The sequence below is a fragment of the Nicotiana tomentosiformis genome, chromosome 2 (assembly GCF_000390325.3).
Source record: "Nicotiana tomentosiformis chromosome 2, ASM39032v3, whole genome shotgun sequence".
Taxonomy (NCBI): domain Eukaryota; kingdom Viridiplantae; phylum Streptophyta; class Magnoliopsida; order Solanales; family Solanaceae; genus Nicotiana; species Nicotiana tomentosiformis.
Window position 1 is genome coordinate 30,420,893 of NC_090813.1, and position 23,874 is coordinate 30,444,766.

Sequence of the window (23,874 nt, forward strand, 5' to 3'; positions counted from 1 at the left end):
ACCACAATTCTTGGAGGTGTAGCCAATTTTTACCAAAAATATATGGTAAGTTAATTTTTTTTAAAAATATTGAGTATTTCAAAGTAGAAAAGTGAAATATTTTATAAAAAGTAATATAACTTTTAGTTTGTTGATATAACTGTTTGAGCAAAAATCGGAGAAAGACAATTGCTTCCCCAAAACCCTTACCCTAAATATAAAATTTTGGGTTATTTATATTTTACCATTGACATAATTAGTGAAGTACCTAAATTATTCTTTTCTTTTCATATTCATCACTAGAAAATGTGTAATAAACTTATAGTCCCTTTTTTGGTCTCTAATAGTTCAAATCTCATTTTTAATGTTTCTCATCAGAAAACATATATTATATTCTTATGCTCTCTTTCTTGGTTTCTGCAAAAGTTTAAATTTTCGATAAACTATATGGTTCAGTAAAAAAAAGATTACTTTTTTCTAACGATCAGAAGAGCTGAAGAGTATTATTGAACATGCTATATTGCGCATTTTTAATTTTTATTTCCTCAAGTTTTATGCATTGCAACAAGTATACCGAAAAATCAAATAATTATTTCCATATTAAGTTATCAACTTTTTGAATCTGGTTCTATTTCCTAAGATCAACAATATCTTAGGAGATATTAAATGATTTTTAAAAGAAATTATTAACAATTTTATATTTAAAAAAGCTAGAAAATCATAGACTTTAAATAAATAAATAAATAAATAAATATATATATATATATATATATATATATATATATATATATATATATATATATATATGAAGATTTCGTTTAAAAAGACCTACGATTAAATTTTGATTTTAGACCTCTTGTTGAGCCGCCACTGTGTTTAACATGTTTAAGAAAGATCTTTGGCGTGTGCATTTTACTTGTTTCTACGAGCCAATTCTTATTTTATACTATCTCGCTTGTCGGTTTCCTAACGGGGCATGACGCATGTGCATTTTGCTTAATTCTATGAGCCAATTCTTATTTAAAAATATCCCGCTTGTCCTTTTTCGTTTTATTTATATATTATGCTCGTTTACCATTTTAAAGTTAAAAAAAATAATTTTTTTTTAGATATCTTATCTATAAAAGATAGATCTCTTATGTGTAAAGTAAATTTCTCATTTGTAAAAAAAAAAAAAGAAAAAAAAAAATCATAAAATTAAAAATAAATTTGTAAAAAATCAAAAAATCAATTGGCCCTCATTTTTCTAATGGGGGCATGACATGAGATGATAGAAATATTAGTAGGTTCATTGAATACTTCGAAAGAATTCGTGAAAATTCATAAAACAACATTATTGACGTGTGAAAAATGTGCCACTTGTCGTGTACTTATTTCAAACGGATAAGGGTCTAATTTGCTTATTTACTATCATAAATAGATCTTATTTACCATCCGTTTACGTTTTCTATCAAAAATATCCCTACAGTTATACATTAGGTTCATATTTACCCCTTACACGTTAAAATATATTACATTTGCCCTTCGTTATACTTTAGGATCATATTTACCCCTCTATCCTTCAAAAAGAGTTACATTTGCCCTCCATTTATTTTAGTTAGTGTGTCTTATTTAAATTGGGTGAACGGATTAAATTATCTTAAATAAGTGACCATATTTAAATTGGAAGAAAAAGAAATCCACATAGGCGTCATGTAGGAAAACAAAGGTGGGACATGACGATCTACCGGATGAGGGTAAATGTAGGGTATAATTGTAAGGATAAATATGTCAAGAAAGTATAACGGAGGGCAAATGTAACCCTTTTTGAAGAGTAAATAGGTAAATATGATCCTAAAGTATAGCGAATGGCAAATGTAAATATTTTTAACGTGTAAGCGGTAAATATGAACCTTATGTATAACGGTATGGATATTTTTGAAAGAAAAATTAAATGGAGGACAAATAAGGCCTATTTATAATAGTAGAGAGGCAAATCATACCCTTATCCGTATTTTAAACCCTTAAGGAGAGGTAGAAAAAAAAAGGCTAAAATATATAGCAATCATTTTCCCATAGTAGCTGAGACTTGAGTTCACCGTTTTCTTGAAATAAAGTGGCTTTATTTAATATGCACTATTCTCTGTTTTAATTTAGATAATATAGTTTAACTAGACACAAATATTAAAAGAAAAAGACGACTTTTGAAATATGTAGTCCTAAAAACTTTGTGGGGCCAATATATTTGTGTGGCTATAAAAGCTTTTTATTAAAGATAAAGTGGATAAAATAAAAAGTTTAAAGTTAAATTATTTTTAAATATAAAAATGTGTCATTCTTTTTGGAACGTACTAATAAAAAAGTGTGTCATTTAAATTGAATATGAGGGAGTATAGTTTTGGGATGATTATTGCGAGACACCTTCTACGCAAATGTTATGGTAGTTGAGATTACTTGAGTTCCATGTTTTTATCAAATAATAAAGTGGCTTTATATGAATGACATACAGTAGTTCTGAAATGATTAATGCTAGAAATTAACTATATTTTAACTTCATTTTATATAGAAATTAACTATATTTTAACTTCATTTTATATATATATATATATATGACTAGTAAGCGATAACCCGTGTTGTGCACGGGCCCAAGCTCTAATAGATAAATTAATATAATTCAAATTAATTAATTTAACTTTGTATTCTACAGCTTTGAGCATGATAAAGAAATTTAATCTCAATTTTGTTCCCTAAATTCAATATGTAAAACATTGGTCAAATATTGAGAAAATTGTTTAAGGAGTATTTCATATGAAATAAATGCAATTTTCTAATCATAAATTTTTAGATTTCCATTTTAAATATTATTTTCTTTACCCTCACTCAGATATTATTTTTAATTCTTACAAAGTTTTAAATTTTAACCCTAGCAAATATTATACATAGCCTATATTGGTATTATTCTTTATGTCTTTAAAAGAACGATAATGACACGATATATGCGACTATCTATTTTGGTTTTATTTTTTTAGCAGGAAAATAATTCCTTTTCATTAATAATAATAATAATTTATTTCAAAACCTTTAATATCAAATACTTACCTAAGTATTATTTTGTCACCTTATCTTCTTAATGTTGCTCCTAATATTTGTTTGAGGTGTTAGTTTTTAAAGTGAAGTCATTTTCTTCCTCTACTGGTTATTTTTTTATCAGTGCCCTCACGATACCTTTGGCGGCATGATCATTTCTTATTCACTTTTGTTCTGAATCTAAGGGATGAGTCTTCCCCTTTTTAATAATGACATACTCGGTTAGGTTATCATCTAAGTTTAGATCCCAATTAAATCCTTTTTTTCCTCTTGATTCTTCTGTAAAAATTCTACAAGTTTTTGCTCCATTTTTATAAATTTATTAGCATAACTTAAACGACCTTTTTTGTCTTAGTGGAGAATTTGTCTTTAATATATATCAATGTAAAAAAAGCTAATACCTTCACCAATATTACACAAAATTTGCACCAAGTAGAATCATATAACTTGATAATACTTGTATTTAAACTATTGAACTTTGCATGTTTATCATCGATCATTTTAGATTTTTTTACTATTGTATGCCTAACTCATTTGACTTTTTTTAAGGAAAATAATTTTCTTTACTCTAATAAATATCTTGTATTACTTCCATGGCATTATTTTTGTATGTTGTTTTACTATTGTAGCTATCTTAGTATTTGATTTGCTGCCTTGCTAAATAGTACAAGGATAGGGCCAGAGAGGTACGTGGGGACTATGAATCAGACATTTAAAAACCCCTCAAAGGTTTAGAAAATTTAGATAAGCAAATACGTCATTTAAAGTAATCTATATATAAATATAAATGAGGGACATTGACAGCTGATGTGGCATCTCTCACATATCAGGAAATGTATTTATCTTTTTTGTTAGTTTTTGGCCTTTTTCATCTGATTTTAATTCAAAATACCAATTGTTAAATCGTAAAAATTGAGATCAGTTACAACTTCCTAGTAATAAGGAAACAGAAAAGGCAACGTTTCAGAACTCTCTAAAAAAACGTTTCAACCCTAATCTTCATGTCTTTTAAATTTTAATTTAATAAATAAAAGGGGAAGAGTAAGTGACCATTCTGCATTCATAACATTTTCTGTTAACGATGCAAGTATATAACCTTCGGAGAAAAGAAAATCTTTCGACAAAAAAGAGAAGAAATCAACAGAGCAAAAAATATTCAACCCAACTGCTTTGAATTTCAACGAGACTCAAAGCAGAGAAAGAATCAACGAAGGAGAAGTTAACCATGAGAAAGTTCCGAAGTTACAAAGATTTCTTCTTTTTCTCCTTTTCAGCGGGGCGCTAATTCTTTGCATAACAATAATTTTTGGAGCATCCTGCTGGTTTTCAGATACTTAAAGTGGTAAAAAGGTTTTTGCTGATCTTTAGAAGTACATAATCCTACAATTGCGAGGCCGCACTGCCAAATTACACTTCGTTCATACTCCTATAATTTTATTGCCATCACTAACGTACGTGTTTCTACCCCTTTTGGGAGAATTTTTCTTGCTGCTTCTAATATATGCTTTTATTTTTACTGCAATTTCTTTGTTTTTGGTTGTTAAACCCTAAACCTGGGTATTTTGCGTAAAATAGTAATTATTTCAATTGAAAGGATGTTTCTTTGTTTTAATCTCACTTAGTATGAGTTTTCTTAATTGAATGTTCCTACCTACGTTTTCCAAAATAGGCAATAAGATTAAGGTAAAGTTTTTTCCTCTCACGTTAGATTGAGGCCGGATATATTAAATTTAATCAAAGCAATATTCGATCAGTTTGGTTATTCATCTCCCGTAAATGGAGAGATACTTGAAATTTTTTTAAAATTGTTTTTTGACAAATGATATACTCGAAGGTGCCTTTCTTTTTCGTTGGCTCTTCTTTTATATGTTGGATATTTTGGGTATTTCTTTTGCAGATAATTATAGCAGTACAAGCCATTCTCATATACTAACTTTTTTGAGACACTTTCAAAGTGGTGCTGCTAAAAGAGAAACAGCCACACCACTGCCAGGATTACAATTATTAATGCAGGAGATGGCCCTAGACAACATCCAACATGAGTTTGTGAACTTCCTGAAAAATAATTATTTTTTTTACACAATAGTTAAATTTACAACTCATTTGTAGATAATTATCATAAGTATATTTGTATGCGTTAATGAAGCGAGCACAACTTTAATGATTCAAATTGGTGGTTGTACATTGGGTTAGCTTAAAACTAAATTAATTAATTAATTTATATCTCCTTCTAGATAATCATAAGTTCTTAATGGAGTATCATTTTTTAATCTAAATTGTAGCACAGTAACAAAAACATAGGATAGGATACCTTAAATAACATCCTCTTAGAAATATCAATTTGAATTTCGATAACAGATTTCAACTGGGATTTGTTTTCCTGAGAGCAATTAGTAACTACTAGAAGTATATTGAATTTATGCGGACTGTTGATACAGAGGATAAGTGAATTTTGCAGGCTTTAGTCTTGAGGCTTTGTCAAGAAGATGGGAGTTGTTAAAAAGTGAAGGAGAAGGAAATAGCGGTTGAAACTTGAAGCATAAGTTGAGGAAGACGGGGAACGCACACCACGACACCGGTCACTGCTTCTGCCACTGCTGTGGTAGATACTGAGAATAATGAAATCATATTAGCCAAGATGGAAGAAGCGCCAACAATAGCAATAGCAACAGAAACACCAAAAACTTAGTAGGTGTTTGGACATAAGTATTGTGAAATTCCTGGAGAAAGTGATTTTTGTTTTTTAAGTGAATATGGTATTTAAAAATTAGAGTTGTATTTGGACATTAATACAATTTGGAACTGTTTTTGAATTTTGTGCGTGATTTAAAGTGAAAATTTTAAAAAATATTTTTTTGAAGTTTTTCGAAGGATTTCGAAATTTAACTTCAAGTGAAAATTAAAAATTTCATAGCCAAACACTCATTCCGGAAAGAAGTGAATTTGTTTTGGGGGCCAATCGGGCCTTAAATCAATGAACAAATTAGTTTGACTAGAGAACTTTTCATTCTCTATATGTCGACATCTTCTATGATCTTCTCTTTTTTTCTGTGTGTCTTTTTTCTCTTTCACTTTGAAGACAAAAACTAGAACAATTATTTTTTATACTCAAGTTATTTCCTTTTTCTTCCTTCCCTACCCTTTGTAAGTTTGTGTGCAATATCGCAAATCGTTGATTCCTTCTAATTCCTAAAAACTTTTTCATTACTACATTATGATATATACTTTTTAAGAGTTTTAATTTACATGTCAAGTAGTTAAGTATAATATAATATTATGGAAGAATCACTTCATTTAGATTTTAGATGAAGATGGAGCATTATATCTGTGAAGTTCTGACATGTTTCAAGTGAGTAAAAGCAATTTTAACTGATATATACTGTGAGTGTAAAAAAAATCATCATTAATGTAGTTTTGCCAATTGTAGTGGATAATTTACCCATTGTAATAATTGATGGTTGAATAATATAAATTTTAATTAGTAAAGATTGATTTATTTTATATAGCATTACTTATTTAGCGATATCTTTATTTGTATTATAATCATGCGAAGCACGGACAATTTAACTAGTAATGTTATAACTCAGGCGTATAAATACGTGTTAGGTGTGGACGCATGGAATGGGAAATTGAAATGGGCCCTACAGTTTCAGCCAACTTATCTAGTGTGTTCAAGCAGATAAATTATGAAATTATGAAATACTATAAATGCCCTTACGTAAAATCAGATAAATTATGAAATACTATAAATGACTCTACATAAGCAAGCATGTTGACGGGGAGGTGCTTGCGAACTTCCACTTATAGAATAGTAGAATATAAAGAAGTTTTCTGGTTCCTTAATAATCTTCAACCAAGGATATTATATGAAAACGATGCTTTTAAATTATGCATTTTACAATATATAGACCGAGTGCATTGATTCACGTGTAAAACGAAACGATAGGAGATTAAAAACACATGCACGAGAGAAACACTTCATTTTTTGAAAGTAAAAGGAGCTCACAAAATTGGCATTAGACCTTCACTAACGGCTATAAATACGCCCCTAAAAATTAGTTGAGCAAAGAACTACAAACAAACACAACTTCCCCACTTCAAGTTTCAAGACAAAGCATTGTCAATGGCTGGAATTAAATTTGCTTTCGTTTTTGCTGCTCTCCTCCTGGCGATTGTTGGTTAGTAGTTGCATTCCCCTCTTCCTAGCTCTGTATCTCTTTGTATATATACTCTCTCCGTCCAAATTTATGTGGCACAATTTCATTTTTAGTTTATCCCAAAAGAAAAAGACACAATTTTATTTCAAAAGTCTAATTTATTTTTCGTAAGTCTCTGTGTGAAGTCAAAACAAGACCACACAAAGTAGGATGGAGAGTGTGTGCAAGGGAGGAGCTAGAAGTCTAAATGCGGTTCAGCCGAACTCAATAACCTTTATTCAAATACTATATTTTTTTGCTAAAAAGTTTATTAAATATGTAGAAATATTAAATTTAAAATACAGTTATTAGCACTTGAAGTCGCCGTTCTAAAATCTAGAGCACATAAAGTTGAAATTCTGTTTGTGCCTCAGAGTGTGTGCAGGGGCGGAGGCAAAAGCCGAGCAAAAGGATTCAGCTGAACCCATCAACTTTTGCTCAAATAATGTATTTTGTATTAAGAAATTCATCAAATATGTATAAATATTAAATTTAGAACCCAGTCATTAGCAACTGAAATCGTCACTCTAAAATTCATATCCCATAAAGTTAGAATTCTAGCTCATCCTCTAAGTGTGTGTATATACATCATTTTATATTAGTGTTTAATTCAATTTTGATTGAATTAATATGCAGTTAATCCGTTCATGATCAGCTCGCCGAAGATGAAAGTGACAGCATTGAGAAACTTACCCTTAGATATGGAAATGGTTGAAAGAAATCTACTAATAGATGGTTGGGTAACTTGTAATAGAGCTTGCAATCAGGATAGTGATTGCTCTGACGGTTGGTTTTGCAAGAATTGTGGAATTCCTTTCATAGGGAAGCAACATATGCAATGCCTCCATGCTCTAGAATCCTCAAAGTATGCTCAAGTGATTCCAACTGCATTTACAGCGGGAGGTGAAAACCCGTTTGAGTAGAAAAAAAGGCAACTCGGTACACAAAGTATTCCGCTTGGAAAATAAAATATCATTTCTACATGTGTTTATCTTGCTTTTCATGTACCTATACTTTGAGTGAATAAGTGGCGACTAAGATGTTAGATGTCCAAATATTCGTTGTTTATTTTCTATCATATATGTATATGTCTACTTACTATGGAGCATTAATCTTAAAGAATGAAATAGGTTATGCAAGTTCGTGTATTCTCTCTCTTTTAGTACTATTTCTTTCGCTTCATCATTTTTGAAAAACGCTTGGAAAAATCTTATCGTTAAACTTGAATGGTAACTCAATAGTAGATGTGTTATCGTGCATCTTAGAGGTGCCATTGTGTAGCAACTGTCTCCATTGTGTAGCAATTGTCTCCTTTAAATTTCTTGAGCTTTTATTTTTTTCTACAAAAAAATGTTAATATTCGCAAAAATTGTTATGTACGTCATCTCGCATTTTTAAAGTAGTTTTGCATGTGGTTATGCAAATATGAATATAAAAGAAAAAAAAAAGTGGCAAACGATCTTTTCCCATATCCAAGTACGTTGGGATAGTACTTAATTATTTTGCTCGTATCTGTAGCTAACTTTTATGATACTTTGTGTCACGACCGGAGCCGTGAGCAGCCACTCGAGCTACTGTAAGTAGTCTATATCCTAAAATTAAATTCTGGAAACATAAATAAGAAAAATAGATATGTAGAAGAAGCAAAATTAATCCGAGAGTTTAATCACCTCCTAATATCCGAGGTTTAGAATTATTTCCTCTCAGGATAGAACGGATAACCACACTGATGTAGCGGTACTTCAAATATTAGTGTACAACGAACACAAATAGTGGCAGACTGACAGTAATCACACTTACTGTGTTTTTGTAAGAAAACAATGCAAAAAAGAAAGAAGAGATTTTAAAATTTATGTAAATAAATCTGGGTGATGGGATTGTTATTTATAGATAGCAGGTTGAGTTCAAACAAAGAGGTGCAACTCTTCCATATGGCCTTTCGCTAAAACGACTATAACGAAATGACTATTTACGCAAAATAAAACGAAAAATTAAATTCGAAGGGAAACTTAGAAGTCAAGCGACGACGATGGCGCAAAGCATGACTTCTTCTCAGCTCTTTAAGAGTCAGAAGAACTGCAATTATATATACTCAACAAATGAGTTTTCCTCTTCCAATATGGGATAATGTTCCTGTGTAAATGAGGAAAATTCACAATTTTATTTTTCTCTCTATTTTTCTTTCACCTCAATTTTTAATTAAAAATCCAACAGCTACTACCTATCAAGCGAACTTTAACTTATTATACAACAATAACAATAAGAAAAAAATCAAATATAATCTCACATGTGAGGTCTAACGATCGAGCTCTAACTTATTATCATTCTGTGAAAATAAATAGTAGTTTAAATACTAAGATAATCCATAAGATATACAGTTAGATAAATGGATAAAATCCCAATAATACGCTGATAATACAGAGTATGGACTAACCATCTCAGCCAAAATATACATCCCATAACAGAGTAACATGGAGCATCTATAAGCAGAGGCGGAGCCAAGATTTGAAACTTATGGGTTCGGGATTGTAAGCCTTTCAAGTCACTGGGTTCTAAATTAATAAGTTTTACATATTCAATGGATTTCTTAAGACAAATACATGGATTGCACAAAAGCTATTGGGTTGGACCGAACCCGCATCCGGTACTGTGCTTCCGCCCCTGTCTATAAGTACTACTTAGTACAAAATTAGTACATAATCGGACAACATATATGAAACAGTAAAAGATGTAAATATAGCATGGTATTGAAATGAGTTTAAATAAAAAAAAAATTATCAAATCAAATTATTTATTAGGTGATTATAGGTAAATCTCTTAATACGCATTAATTAGTAATATGATAAAATAGTATTTAATCTTGCTATCATATGTTAAAATTCATTGATAGTGCAAAAAAATATTAGAACACGAATTTGACTGTTTTAAAAGGTATTTCATCATTTATGATCAGGGGAATTTTAAGTTATATTGCTTCAAAATTTCATTATTGGTATACTTCAAGTTTTCAACTGGGAGTATTTGTACTGTTCCTAATGCGCCATTGTTCATCAAAAAATGTACAGTAAATAAAAGTATGCTCTCTTTCTCTAATAGTTTAAGCTTTTAGATGAGATTATCAACACTTGAACATGATGTATAAGCCGACGAAGGTCCTGAGTCCAAAAGTCACTACCACATATTATCAAAAAGATTTTTTTCCTACTTTGCTCATGAAAAAGATTCAGGCCCATATGTGAAGGCACATGTTGAAGTTACAATTAAGCAAATAAAAGTATATTCTCTTTAACGACTTAAGTTTTTAGATAACGTCAGACTGATCAATTTGAATATCAGTAGTTTGCTCACTAATCAATTATACGAGTCGGGAATTAAAGTTTATAGTTTTTGTATTTGCCACCAAACACATAGCTAGCTCATTAGTTTTAGTTACTGAGTTTATAATTTACTACTATACATATTTAATAATTTTCTAATACGGATACAGGGGCGGATCTATGGATCTACGTAGGTCGTGCCGGGTGCTGAAGCACCCATTGACCGCGGCGTGAACTGTGTACGGTTATATAAGAAAACATAGGTGTATATGGTCAAAATCGGGCCTACCCGATTTTACTGTTTGATCGAGACAAGGGAGTTACATCGGGGGTAGCATCGTAATAAATCAGACCCGAGCTCGAAGATGACACATCAAGCCTAGAGATTGAAGTGTACGTTGAGACCGAGGCCAACAATAATCGAAATCAAGTATGACTGACTTCGAGGGCAGCATAATAATGGAATGGCGAGATATCAGTAACCGGTCGAAAATTACGGCGTGAATCTCGGAACGAATATCCGAGACTGGTCGAGGATCATGGTGTGAATCTCGGAACGGACTAAAGTAGAAGCGGTTAACTAGCTGTTTATACGTTTTTCCTTCTGTAATTAGAGACATACCATAATTAGGTTTCCTCTAGTATATAAAGAGGAGTTCCAATCATTTGTAAGTAGGATTCACTGATAAGAATATATATATATATACACGCTGCTTTCTTTGTCTTATTTACTGTTTATCACTGCTTGTTCCATCCTCTGCTGTTCTTATTAACTAAACCTCGAGACTATCTCGAATCGAGGTCGAGGCATTATTCTCAGACTGGTTAGATTTATTTTTATCCAATTTATCTATTTAATTCGTTATTTATCAATTGATACTGGTTTATATCACATATCCTTAAAACCACAATATAAGTTTAATTGTTACTCGGTTTTCTGGATAAACAGTTTGGCGCCCACCGTTGGGTTAAGGATAATAGTGATTGTTCAGTACTTATTCTGGTAAAACACACTATTTTACGCTTGTTCTTGTCGAGTATCTTTGCTTTTAGGTTAAAATATGTCAAACTCACAAACCGCATCCACACACGGTGACAATGGCCTCGGATTCCATGATGAAAATGAAAATGTGATTGCTCTAGGAGTCGAGGTGCCACAGGCTAATCTCGGGGCAGCACCGGTTGCCAACCCAGTCGATGTCAGTTCGCGCGTTCCTCTAAACGCAGACTTAGGCGCAGATCTCGATGGGAGTGTACGCAGAGAAGGCCGATCTAGTAGCCAAGGAACATAGGGCAAAAGAGACGAATGAGTCAGTCTCCAAGTGATATTCGAGATGCTTCAGGCTCAGGAAGCCGCTATTGCTCAGTTACAAAATTAACATAGAGCCCCGAATAGGGTCGAGCCGGAAATTACTCATCGTACCGAGCCAATACCGGAAAGGTCGAATGGTAACGAATCGGGGACTAATCCTGCGGTAATGAAAATGCTCGAGGAGCTCACCAAAAGAATTGAATCAGGGGAGAAGAGAATCGAAGCCAACGATAAAAAAGTGGAGACATACAACTCTCGAGTTGATCAGATACCGGGGGCACCGCCAATCTTGAGAGGGATGGATTCGAAGAAGTTTTTACAAAAGTCATTTTCTCCAAGTGCGGCTCTGAAGCCTATTCCAAAGAAGTTTCTTATGCCAGACATACCTAAATACAATGGGACCACCGATCCCAACGAGCATGTTACTTCATATACATGCGCCATTAAGGGTAACGATTTGGAGGATGATGAAATCGAATCTGTGCTGTTGAAAATATTTGGAGAGACCCTTTCGAAGGGAGTAATGATTTGGTATCACAACCTGCCACCAAGTTCCATCGATTCATTTGCCATATTAGTAGATTCTTTCGTAAAGGCACACGCCGGGACCATAAAGGTCGCAACGAGAAAATCAGACCTTTTCAAGGTAAGACAAAGGGATAATGAAATGCTGAGGGAGTTCGTGTCCCGATTTCAAATGGAACGCATGGAGTTGCCGCCAGTCACAGATGATTGGGCCATTCAAGCTTTCACCCAAGGGTTGAACGAGCGGAGTTCGATAGCATCACGTCAGTTGAAACAAAATCTGATCGAGTATCCAGCTGTAACTTGGGCAGATGTGCACAATCAATATCAGTCAAAGATCAGGGTCGAGGACGACCAATTAGGAGCCCCTTCCAGTTCAGTATATCCAAACAGGTCGACAGTTAAAAACCAGAGGGACGTCGATAGGGAGCCAAGGTCGAATAGGGACCGATATCAACCATATACCGCAGATCGAAAGAACAATGGTTCAGGACGCAATTCCGCCCGGAATGATCGAAGAAATGATCGAGGACAGAATTCTAGGGGACTTATGAGAAAAAGTAGTTTTGACAAGTATGCCGATCGATCTCACAGACGCACCTCGGTTATCGGAATATAACTTTAGCATCGATGCATCGGGCATTGTATCGGCAATCAGAAGGATCAGAGATTCTAGGTAGCCCAAACCCATACAAACCGATCCTTCCCAAAGAAACCCAAATTTGATGTGCAAGTATCATGGCACGCATGGTCACAAGACCGAGGATTGCAGACAATTAAGGGAAGAGGTAGCCCGTCTTTTTAATGAGGGCCACCTTCGAGAGTTCTTCAGCGATCAAGCCAAGAATTATTTCAGAGAAAGGGACGCCAATAGGAAAAATGAACAGGAGGAACCCCGACATGTCATTCATATGATCGTCGGTGGGGTCGACATTCCGCAGGGACCCATATTCAAACGTACTAAGGTATCAATCACTAGAGAAAAACGAACCCGAGATTATGTGCCCGAAGGCTCTTTATCATTCAACAACGAAGAAGAAGAAGGCATTATTCAGCCCCACAACGACGCCATGGTAATTTCTATCTTATTAAATAAAGTTCAAGTTAAGCGTGTTTTAGTGGATCCAGGTAGCTCGGCGAATATCATCCGATCGAGGGTCGTGGAGCAGCTCGGCCTACAAAATCAAATCGTGCCCGCAACTCGAGTCTTAAACGGATTCAATATGGCCAGTGAAATAACTAAAGTGGAGATTATTCTACCGGTGAACGTGGCTGGAACCATTCAAGATACCAAGTTCCACGTAATCGAGGGCGACATGAGGTACAATGCCCTGCTCGGAAGGCCTTGGATCCACAATATGAGGGCAGTCCCTTCGACTCTCCAACAAGTGATGAAATTCCCGACGTCAGACGGTGTAAGAACATTATACGGGGAGCAGCATGCTGCAAAGGAAATATTTGCGATCGATGAGGTAACACCGATATCGACACTATCAACCTCGGAAAGGTAGAGCATCAAAGGTTAGCAGGAAGTCAAATAGCAATCATAGCTACCAGCCTCGACTAAATCGGGGAAGAAGAAGATAGAAGAAGAAGAAGAGGAGGATTTTCCAACCCCTCGAACTTTTATTATTCCCAAAGATTCTGACACCACCAAATCAACGGTCGAAGAACTGGAACAGGTTATATTGATCGAGTACCTGCCCGAGCGAAAGGTATACCTGGGAACGGGATTAACCCCCGAACTCAGGACAAAGCTTATTCAATTTCTTATTGATAACATGGATTGTTTTGCTTGGTCCCATTTAGACATGACAGGGATCCCACCGGAGATAACGATACATCGGTTAAGCCTGGACCCTAGGTTCAAATCGGTGAAGTAAAAGAGAAGACCCCAGTCCGAGGTAAAGTACGCATTCATAAAGGACGAGGTAACTAAACTTCTCAAAATAGGGTCCATTCGGGAGGTGAAATATCCCAAATGGTTAGCCAATGTAGTTGTAGTCCCTAAAAAAGGGAACAAACTTAGAATGTGTGTAGATTATAAGAATTTAAACAAGGCGTGCCCCAAAGATTCTTTTCCACTGCCAAACATCGATCGCATGATCGATGCCACGGCCGGCCACGTGATCCTTACTTTTATCTATGCCTATTCTGGGTACAATCAAATCCAAATGAACCCGGAGGACCGAGAAAAGACTTTATTTATTACCAAGTATAGAACATATTGTTATAATGTAATGCCCTTCGGGCTAAAAATGTAGGAGCTACTTACCAACGCCTAGTAAATAAAATGTTCGAAGAACAAATAGGTAAATCAATGAAAGTTTATATTAATGACATGCTAGTTAAGTCCCTATGCTCAGAGGACCATTTGGCTCATTTGCAGGAAACGTTCGAGATTTTAAGGAAATACAACATGAAGCTCAACCCCGAGAGATGTGCTTTCGGGGTCGGTTCGAGCAAGTTCCGTGGCTTCATGGTGTCGAATCGGGGGATCAAAATCAACCCCGATAAAATCAAGGCCATCGAAGACATCACCGTCGTGGACAGTGTAAAAGTTGTGCAGAGACTAACTGGACGGATAGTTGCCTTATGCCGATTCATTTTGAGGTCGTCGGATAGAAGCCACAGATTTTTCTCTCTACTCAAAAAGAAGAACGATTTCTCCTGGACCCCGGAATGCCAACAGGCAGTAGAGGAATTGAAGCGATACCTATCGAGCCTACCACTGCTTCACACTCCAAAGGAAGATGAGAAACTTTACTTATACTTGGTAGTATCGGAAATCGCGGTAAGTGGTGTCCTAGTTCGAGAAGAGCAAGGTACGCAATTTCCCATTTATTATGTAAGTCAGACCTTAGGAGAAGTAGAAACTAGATATCCGCACTTGGAGAAAATGGCACTTGGATTGATAAGCGCCTCTAGAAAGTTAAGACCATGCTTCTAATGTTATCCCATATATGTATTAACCACTTACCCACTTCGTAATATTTTGCACAAGCCCCAACTATCGGGCCTATTGGCCAAATGGGCCGTCGAACTCAGTGGGTACAATATTGAGTATCGACCCCAGACAGCCATCAAGTCTTAAATTTTAGCAGACTTCGTGGCCGATTTCACGCCAACCCTCGTACCCAAAGTCGAAAAGGAACTCTTGTTAAAATTGGGTACATCATTGGGGGTATGGACCCTTTTCACAGACGGTGCTTCGAATGTGAAGAGGTCCGTGCTATGCATCATTTTGAAGCCGCCCACGGGTAGCACTATTAGGTAATCTATCAAAACTCCTAGGTTGACTAACAATGAGGCCGAGTACGAGGCCATGATTGCAGGTCTCGAGCTAGCTAAAAGCCTATGAGCAGAAGTCATTGAAGTCAAGTTTTACTCTTTACTGGTGGTGAACCAAGTAAACAAAACTTTCGAAGTTCGAGAGGATAAAATGCAAAGGTATTTGGACAAGCTGCAGGTAACCTTGCACCGTTTCAAGGAATGGACTTTGTAGCATGTACCTCGAGAACAAAACAGTGAGGTCGATGCGCTTGCAAGTTTAGGGTCATCGGTCGAGGAAGATGAGATTAGCTCGGGGACTGTCGTTCAACTCTTGAGATCCTTGATCAAGGAAGGTCATGCCGAGATAAACTCTACAAGCTTAACCTGGGATTGGAGGAATAAATATATTGAATACTTGAAGAAAGGAAAGCTCCCATCGGACCCTAAAGAGTCGAGGGCCCTACAAACCAAAGCTGCTCGATTCACATTGACTGAAGATGGAACATTATACTGAAGGGTATTCGATGGACCATTGGTAGTATGCCTAGGACCAGGAGACATCGATTATGTTCTACGAGAGGTCCATGAAGGCACTTGTGGGAACCACTCCGGCGCCGAATCACTGATTCGCAAAATCATTAGAGCAGGATACTACTGGGATAGCATGGAAAAAGACACTAAGGAGTTTGTTCGAAAATGTGATAAATGTCAAAGGTTTGCACCGACGATCCATCAGCCCGGAGAACATCTTCATTCAGTCCTATCCCCATGGCCATTCATGAAATGAGGGATGGATATCGTCGTCCCTCTGCCATCGGCACCAGGTAAAGCCAGGTTTATTTTATTTATGACTGACTATTTTTTTAAATGGGTTGAAGCACAGACGTTCGAGAAAGTGAGATATAAAGAGGTTATAGACTTCATCTGGGATCACATCGTATGTCGATTTGGGATACCTGCCAAAATAGTGTGTGACAATGAAAAATAATTTATCGGCAGCAAAGTGACGAAATTCCTCGAAGACCACAAAATTAAAAGGATATTATCAACGCCGTATCACCCTAGTGGGAACGGACAGGCCGAGTCAACGAACAAGACTATTATCTAAAACCTAAAGAAAAGGTTGAACGACGCTAAGGGGAAATGGAGAGAAATTCTACCCAAATTCTTTTGAGCATATCGAACAACGTCAAAGTCCAGTACAGGGGCAACCCCGTTCTCCTTAGTATATGGCTCCGAAGCCTTAATTCCAATCAAAGTCGGGGAACCCAGTGCCAGGTTTTGACATATAATAGAAGAGTCAAATCACGAGGCTATAAATACTAGCCTCGAATTATTGGATGAAAAACGAGAAGCTGCACTCATTTGAATGGCTGCACAAAAGCAACGAATCGAAAGATACTACAATAGGAGAACCAACCTTCGCCACTTCAGAGTCGGGGACTTAGTCCTGAGGAAAGTCACCATCAACACTCGATATCCTAATGAAGGAAAGCTCAGCCCAAATTGGAAGGACTCTACCAAGTCCTTGAAATCGTCGGAAAGGGATCTTATAAGCTCGGCACGATGAACGGCGAACAACTGCCAAATAATTGGAACATATCGCTTCTTAAACAGTATTATTGCTAAGGTATGACTTTATTCCTTTTTTCATTTATATATTCGACACTAACTCATTGTAGATGATTGATCGAAGATATCGAGACCTCAGGTTTTAAAGCACGCGTTGTACTCTTTTTCCCTTAGATCGGTTTTTGTTCCAAGTGGGTTTTTTCAGCGAGTTTTTAACGAGGCAACAATTATGTGCTACCTGAGGACCATTCTACAGTATCCAAGGCTGCTTTACAATCAACCTTGAATACTGGGGGGCATCACCCTCGGATGTTATGCTTTCGAGGAAAATACTTCGTGTCAAAGGGACTCGATAGAGAAACTTTGTAATGGGACAAACGGTCGAATGAACCGTGTCTGTATAGATTAGTCGAGCCCCGATGGCAAAACATATACGCATGTATAAATTATACAAAGAAGCATTCTTTTTATATCAAACATCTTGTGTTTCAAAGAAAATTTTCTACTATACAAGTTCCATACTTATGATTTTGTGAGAAATGGCTCAAGGGCCAAGTGCAAATATACCTCGTACACTCGAGGACTGCCGTCGACGATTGACATATTTGAGTAATCTAAACTCAAATTCATAAGACCTCAAAGAGGAACTTCTCGATCTACAAGCCAAGGCCATCATTCTCGGGGACTAACACTTCGAACAAGTTCGAAGTATTATTGGGAAATAAGCCCAAGAGGCATACCCAAAGGCTACGGCCAAATTAAAGCGGCTCGAACACGTCCGAATTCCGCAATAAAAATAGGCCTTCAAATTCTTTGAAAAGCCGGTTAAAAAAGGCTACCCTCGGCATGTAATCAAAAGGGCCTCGATAAAATCAGCCCTCGAAAAACCTTAAGAGGTACCAAATTATCTTAACACAAAGGTCCTCGATGAAATCAGCCCTCGAAAAACCTTAAGAAGTACCAAATTATCTTAACACAAACGTGCTAAGACACAAAAAACAAAGGAGTTTCAATCGACATCGAACTCTCAAAAAACCCAATGGGTAAAAAATATGTGTTAAGGCATAAAGAAATTTCTTTTACTAAGTCTTCTAAGCCGAAAAAGGGAAAAAATAGCCATCTTTTAGTGGCCATGTCGGCCTAATCTCGAGAGCCTAAGGACCAATACACTTAGAGTTCGAGATTTTGTTCTCACTCAATTCGGACCTAAGGGTTCTACTATTCCGAGCTCAAATAAAATATGGCTCGAGGATTCATCATAAACCCTTAAGGGTCTGTTACTGTGAGTTTGAAACTTACTCGAACTCAGCTATAAAAGCAGTATATTTACGACTTCGATCAAGTCATCCGAAATTAAAATCCCGAACATATTGTTAAGCTCGGGGACTCGCCCTCGCTTAACTAAAAAACCTAAGGGTTTGTTCTACTCTGAGTTCGAGCTATTGCTCACTCGACTATAGACTACAGTAACCCGATTGCAACAAAGTTTTCACAAAGCAAAGGAAAAACAGAATTTATCATAAATCAGAAATCAACAAAACGGAAAGAAAAGAAATCTTTCATATATGCAAAGTAATTACAAATACCACTCAGGGTCTTACACAAAAAACAAAAGGAAAAAAAATCCTAAGTGCCTAGTCTACCTCGGGAGCCACATCTTCAGGAGCTTCATATTCATCTCCACTCTCGGATCCACTTGCAGAGTCTTGCTCATCGGAAAGCAAGGCTCCGGCCTCGTCCTCCAAAACCTTCGCATTCTCGATATTAGCCGTGAGGTCGAAGCCACGAGCATGCACCTCCTCAAGAGTTTCTCTTCGAGACTAGAGCTTAGCATGCTCGGCAACATGGGACAATCTAACCTCAGCAGCATCAGAAATGTCCTTTGCCCGAGTGGTAGCGGCTTCGGCATCAGCTCGGTAGGAGGCCATGAGCAACTCTGCCTCGGATGTGGCCCTTGCAAGCTCAGCAGCCAACCGAATCTAGAGCTCTTTAAACTTCTGGGCTCGAGGCAAGTTCTCCTCCTTCACACTTTGGAGTTGACGCTCAACTGAAGACAGTTGGGCCCGAACCGTTTCTTTCTCCGAGGTGAGACGATCCATGTTCTGCTTCCACCCCAAAGTCTCTGCCTCTTTCATCTTGGCCTCCTCACGAAGCTGCTCAACCAATTTGTCCTTCTGCTGAACCTGCAGGATCAAAGTGTTAATTGCCAATAATAAGTCATTACATAACAAGCTCCCAAAAATTTACATTACCCGTTCAATGAGCTCGGTCTGATCTCGATGAGCTCTTGTCAGCTCAGCTCGAATGCTCATGATCTCCTCTTCTTTTTGCACATAGAGGAGTTTGAGGGCGTTTCTCTCCTCCGTAAGCTTTTTGAGATCAACCTCACATCGGGTCAGCTCAGCTCGATACTTGGAAGACGCTTCTCGATGGAGCACTGTAGCCTATATAGAAAGAAAGGAAATCAGACTTAGAGAAATAAGAACAAACGCAAGCATGATAGCATGGGCTAAAACTCACTTGGTTCAGAAGCCGCTGAGCCTCAATAAAAATGAGTGATGCATCAAGGTCGGAAACATCATCGTCCCCTTCGGGGGCCGTCCCCACTTCGGGGGTTCCCATAGATCGGGCATCCCAAAATTTCCCCTCGGAGAACGTAGGACCGGGCGGCGAATCATCGATATTAATTGCCCCGAGCGAGTCACTCGGGGCATTCTCTTCTCTTTGAAGAGCCTCAGAACTAGACCCTTCGGGCACACCCGCCGGTTGCTCATCACGGCAGGAGGCGTCATCAATAGCCGATGACTCGGGGACTCTGTTAGGACCTTTCACCGAGATCACCTCGATCTACGACTGAACCTCCTCGACCGTCACCGGCTCAGCAGTTATCGAAGCTTCGATGCTTTCCCTCTTCCGAGTCACCAGTAGGCAGTCGACATCTTCTCCCTCCTCATTCTCATCTCGTAGCGTTTGGGATACATCGGCAAACAGAACGGAGGGATCAGTCTTAGACTTTTGAGCCCTGCTTTTCTTGGGCTTAGGGGTATTTGGAGTCGAGGCCCTTCTCCTTTTCTTGTCTTTGGTCAGTTTCGGGGCCTCCTCTTCCCCGAGGGGAGGCGGCCTCATAACAACGTTATCTAAAAGACCTGTATAAGAAGAAATCAAGTTAAAGAGAAGTATTTCGCAGGAAATCATCAAACACGTACAGGGGAACTTACCGTGATTTTTGTCCTTCCATCGACCCTTGGCCAAATCGTGCCACGAGCACTCAGCATACAAGGAGGTTGAAACCAGTTATCGAACCCAACCTGCAAGGTCCGGGACTGCACCAGGAAACTAGGAGGAAGCTGCACCATGAAGAAGAATATAGATGAGAAGAGATAAAACAAACATAACAGATAATCAAACGTTATCGGTGAAGTTCTACTTACGCTTCATATTCCATTCTTCGGGAAATGGCATCTTCTCGGTGGGGATTAAATTGGAGGTCCTGACTCGGACAAACTGATACATCCATCCTCGGTCCTTGTCCTCGTCTATGCTCGAGAATAGCACCTTCGTGGCCCGACGCTGAAGCCTTATAAGTCTGCCCCGATAAATACAGGGTTGTATATCCTAATGAGATGATCGAGTGTGAAAGACATCCCCTCGATCTTGCTCGAGAAGAATCTGAGCAAAATGATAATACGCAGAAAAGAGGGGTAGATCTGGCCTAGGGTTACCCGGTATTGGCGGCAGAAGTCGATTATGACGAGATCGACATAACCCAGTGTGAAAGGGTAAGTATACATACTTAAAAACCCTTTCACATGAGTGGTAATGTCCTCTTCGGGGGTAGGAATCACCACCTTTTTATTCTCCCAGCAGTAATCCCTTTTCACCTTCTCGAGATCGCCTTTGGATATCGAACAGATATATCTAGACATGGGCTCGCATCGGCTAAGAACCGAAGAGGGTTTTTCGGCTTTAAAGTCGGAAGTAAGTTTACATGGCCCGAGGATGCACTCTTCAATATGTGGCTCCACCGGTGTTTTTCCACCGGCCGACCGCGACGAGGAGGCTTTTTCTTCTTGAGGAATGGATTTTGATATTTTTGCCATTGTTATATGAGGTTTAAGAAAGAAGAAGGCGGAATTTGTTCTTTAGAGATTGGCAAACGAAAACCGGCAAAGTTGATGAATTGAAGAGAATACAAGAGTTTTTTGAGGATTAGAAGAAGTTTGAAAGTAAAGTTTAAGAGGATTATGAAGGTGGTCTATTTATAATAGCCACTTTGACGGTTTGAAAGCACTAGTGGCCGATCATTAACTGACGTTAATTAATGATCTTGGGAACTGTGCAGACGAGACGCTTCAATCGCTTCTGTCGCTTACGTCACGATGTTGACGTCATAATTGGTCGAGGTACTAAATCGAAGGCTCAGTTCGTTTTTTCTCGTTACGTTTCAAGAAACGAGGGGACTATCTGTATACGGTCAAAATCAGGCCTACCCGATTTTGCTGTTTGATCGAGATAAGGGAGTTACATCGGGGGTAGCCTCGTAATAAATCAGACCCGAGCTCGAAGATGAAACATCAAGCATAGAGATCGAAGTGTACGTTAAGACTGAGGCCAGCAACAATCGAGACCAAGTATGACTGACTTCGAGGACAGCATAATAATGGAATGAAGAGATATCAGTAACCAGTCGAAGATCACGACGTGAATCTCGGAACGGATATCCGAAACTGGTCGAGGATCATGGCATGAATCTCGGAACATGCCAAATTAGAAGCGGTTAAACTAGCTGTTTATACGATTTTTCTTCTGTAATTAGAGACATACCATAATTAGGTTTCCTCTACAATATAAAGAGGAGTTCCAATAATTTGTAAGTAGGATTCACTGATAAGAATATACATATACGCTGCTTTCTTTGTCTTATTTACTGTTCATCACTGCTTGTTCCATCCTCTATTGTTCTTATTAACTAAACCTCGAAACTATCTCGAACCGAGGTCGAGGCATTGTTTGCAGACTGGTTAGATTTATTTTTGTCCAATTTATCTATTTAATCCGTTATTTATCGATTGGTACTGGTTTAAATCACATATCTTTATAACCACAATATAAGTTTAATTGTTACTCGAATTTTCTGGGTAAACAATAGGAAAGTACTATATTGCATTAGTAAGCACCCACAAACTAAAAAGGTTCAAGGGTGCTTTGGTTCAAAGCTGGAGATAGGAGTGTGTTTTTAAGCCACACGAGTTCGATTCCCAATTGAAACATCTTTTCGCAATGCCTGCTAACTTCTTGAGGCTGACTCTCTCAATCTTCTATACCATATCTTTCATTCTTTTTAATACTTTGGCCTTTTCACTTAGATTTCTTTTGTCATTTTTCCTATTCCTTTAGGCTTTATCTCATTCATTAGTTTAAGGATAAATTTAGCTTCTATTAGACACCAAACGACCAAACCCTTCTTCGCTTCTTGGATTTTTGGCTCTCATACAAAGAAAGAAAATGCGCTTCCAACGAAAAGAAAAAAGAAAGTAGACATAACAGGTAGTAATAAGATTATATTTTTGTTAAAGCTAGAGATTGAAAACATTTAGTGGAGGGATTTTGGATTTTTGTTTTCCATGCTTACCGCTTATGCTTTGTACAAAGTTCATTGTGACTTATGATTAGAAGACTGTTTTGGTAGTAATAATATTAACGGGTGTTTTCTCATTAACTTTTTACACTGTCGCGTTAGAATAGTTGTGCACTTATACCATATAGTAATTGCTAGCAAATTTATGTTAAAGAAAATAAGTACCCACGACCTTAAAATCCTGGATCCGCGACTGACAAATATATGAGTTTTAAGCAAAGGGGTTCATCCGAACCGGTACCTAATACACTAGCTCAATCCCTATTAAATGTTAATATACATCATTCATCCATCAAACATGCATATACTTATATATATACACGTAAATGTACTTATATATTTATATACATGTTTCACCTGTTTAACATGTTTAAGAAAGATCTTTGACGTGTGCATTTTACTTGGTTCTATCAGCCAATTCTTATTTAAAAATATCGATCCCGCTTGTCATTTTTCTAATGGGGCATGACATATTATTGGGTTCATTGAATACTCTTAAAGAGTGCGTGAAAATCCTAAAAAGGTGATTTAAAAAATAAAATTGGACACTTACTCTCATATAAAAGTACGTAGTTGAAATTTCCCACATAGAAACAACATTCTTGACGTGGACATTTTAATGATTGAGAGAGCCAATAGTCATTGAAAACATGCCACTTGTCGTTTACTTATTTAAAAAAGTTTATGAACAACCCTTGAAGAGGTAGAAAAAAAGATAAATTATGAAGCAATTATTTTCACATTAAGGTTAGTTGAGACTTGAGTTCAACATTTTCATGAGATAAAGATGTTTTATTTTATATATATAATTTTGGGACGATTATTGCGAGACACTACAATTTATAAAGTGGCTTTAGATGATATAAAGATGTTTTCTGCTCCCTTAATAATCTTCAGCCAAAAATATTACGGTTAAACCTCTTTATAATAAATTTATTTGTACTGAAATATTTTAGTTGTTATAGTGATGCGCTATTATAAAAAACATATATCATA

The 23,874-nt window shown here is 36.9% G+C and overlaps 1 protein-coding gene and 1 long non-coding RNA gene across 2 annotated transcripts; both read left to right on the forward strand.

The window, feature by feature from the left end:
* Positions 1 to 4,126: 4,126 nt before the first annotated feature.
* On the forward strand, positions 4,127 to 5,858 carry LOC108946841 (uncharacterized). Its single transcript, XR_011413435.1, has 2 exons — positions 4,127 to 4,496; positions 5,504 to 5,858. It is a non-coding gene; the product is annotated as an uncharacterized lncRNA (long non-coding RNA).
* Positions 5,859 to 7,133: 1,275 nt separating this feature from the next.
* LOC138906415 (uncharacterized) lies at positions 7,134 to 8,389 on the forward strand. The gene is made up of 2 exons (XM_070195125.1): positions 7,134 to 7,223; positions 7,878 to 8,389. Exons 1-2 carry the CDS (start codon positions 7,169 to 7,171, stop codon positions 8,162 to 8,164), a joined length of 342 nt encoding a protein of 113 aa, XP_070051226.1. The 5' UTR covers positions 7,134 to 7,168; the 3' UTR covers positions 8,165 to 8,389.
* Positions 8,390 to 23,874: the final 15,485 nt, after the last annotated feature.

What these genes read in the sequence shown, in the direction of transcription:
- LOC138906415 (XM_070195125.1), top strand. Translation starts at nt 7,169, where the DNA reads ATGGCTGGAATTAAATTTGCTTTCGTTTTTGCTGCTCTCCTCCTGGCG. An exon ending in TCTCCTCCTGGCGATTGTTG is followed by an intron (nt 7,224 to 7,877) that starts GTTAGTAGTTGC and finishes ATTAATATGCAG; the next exon opens with TTAATCCGTTCATGATCAGC.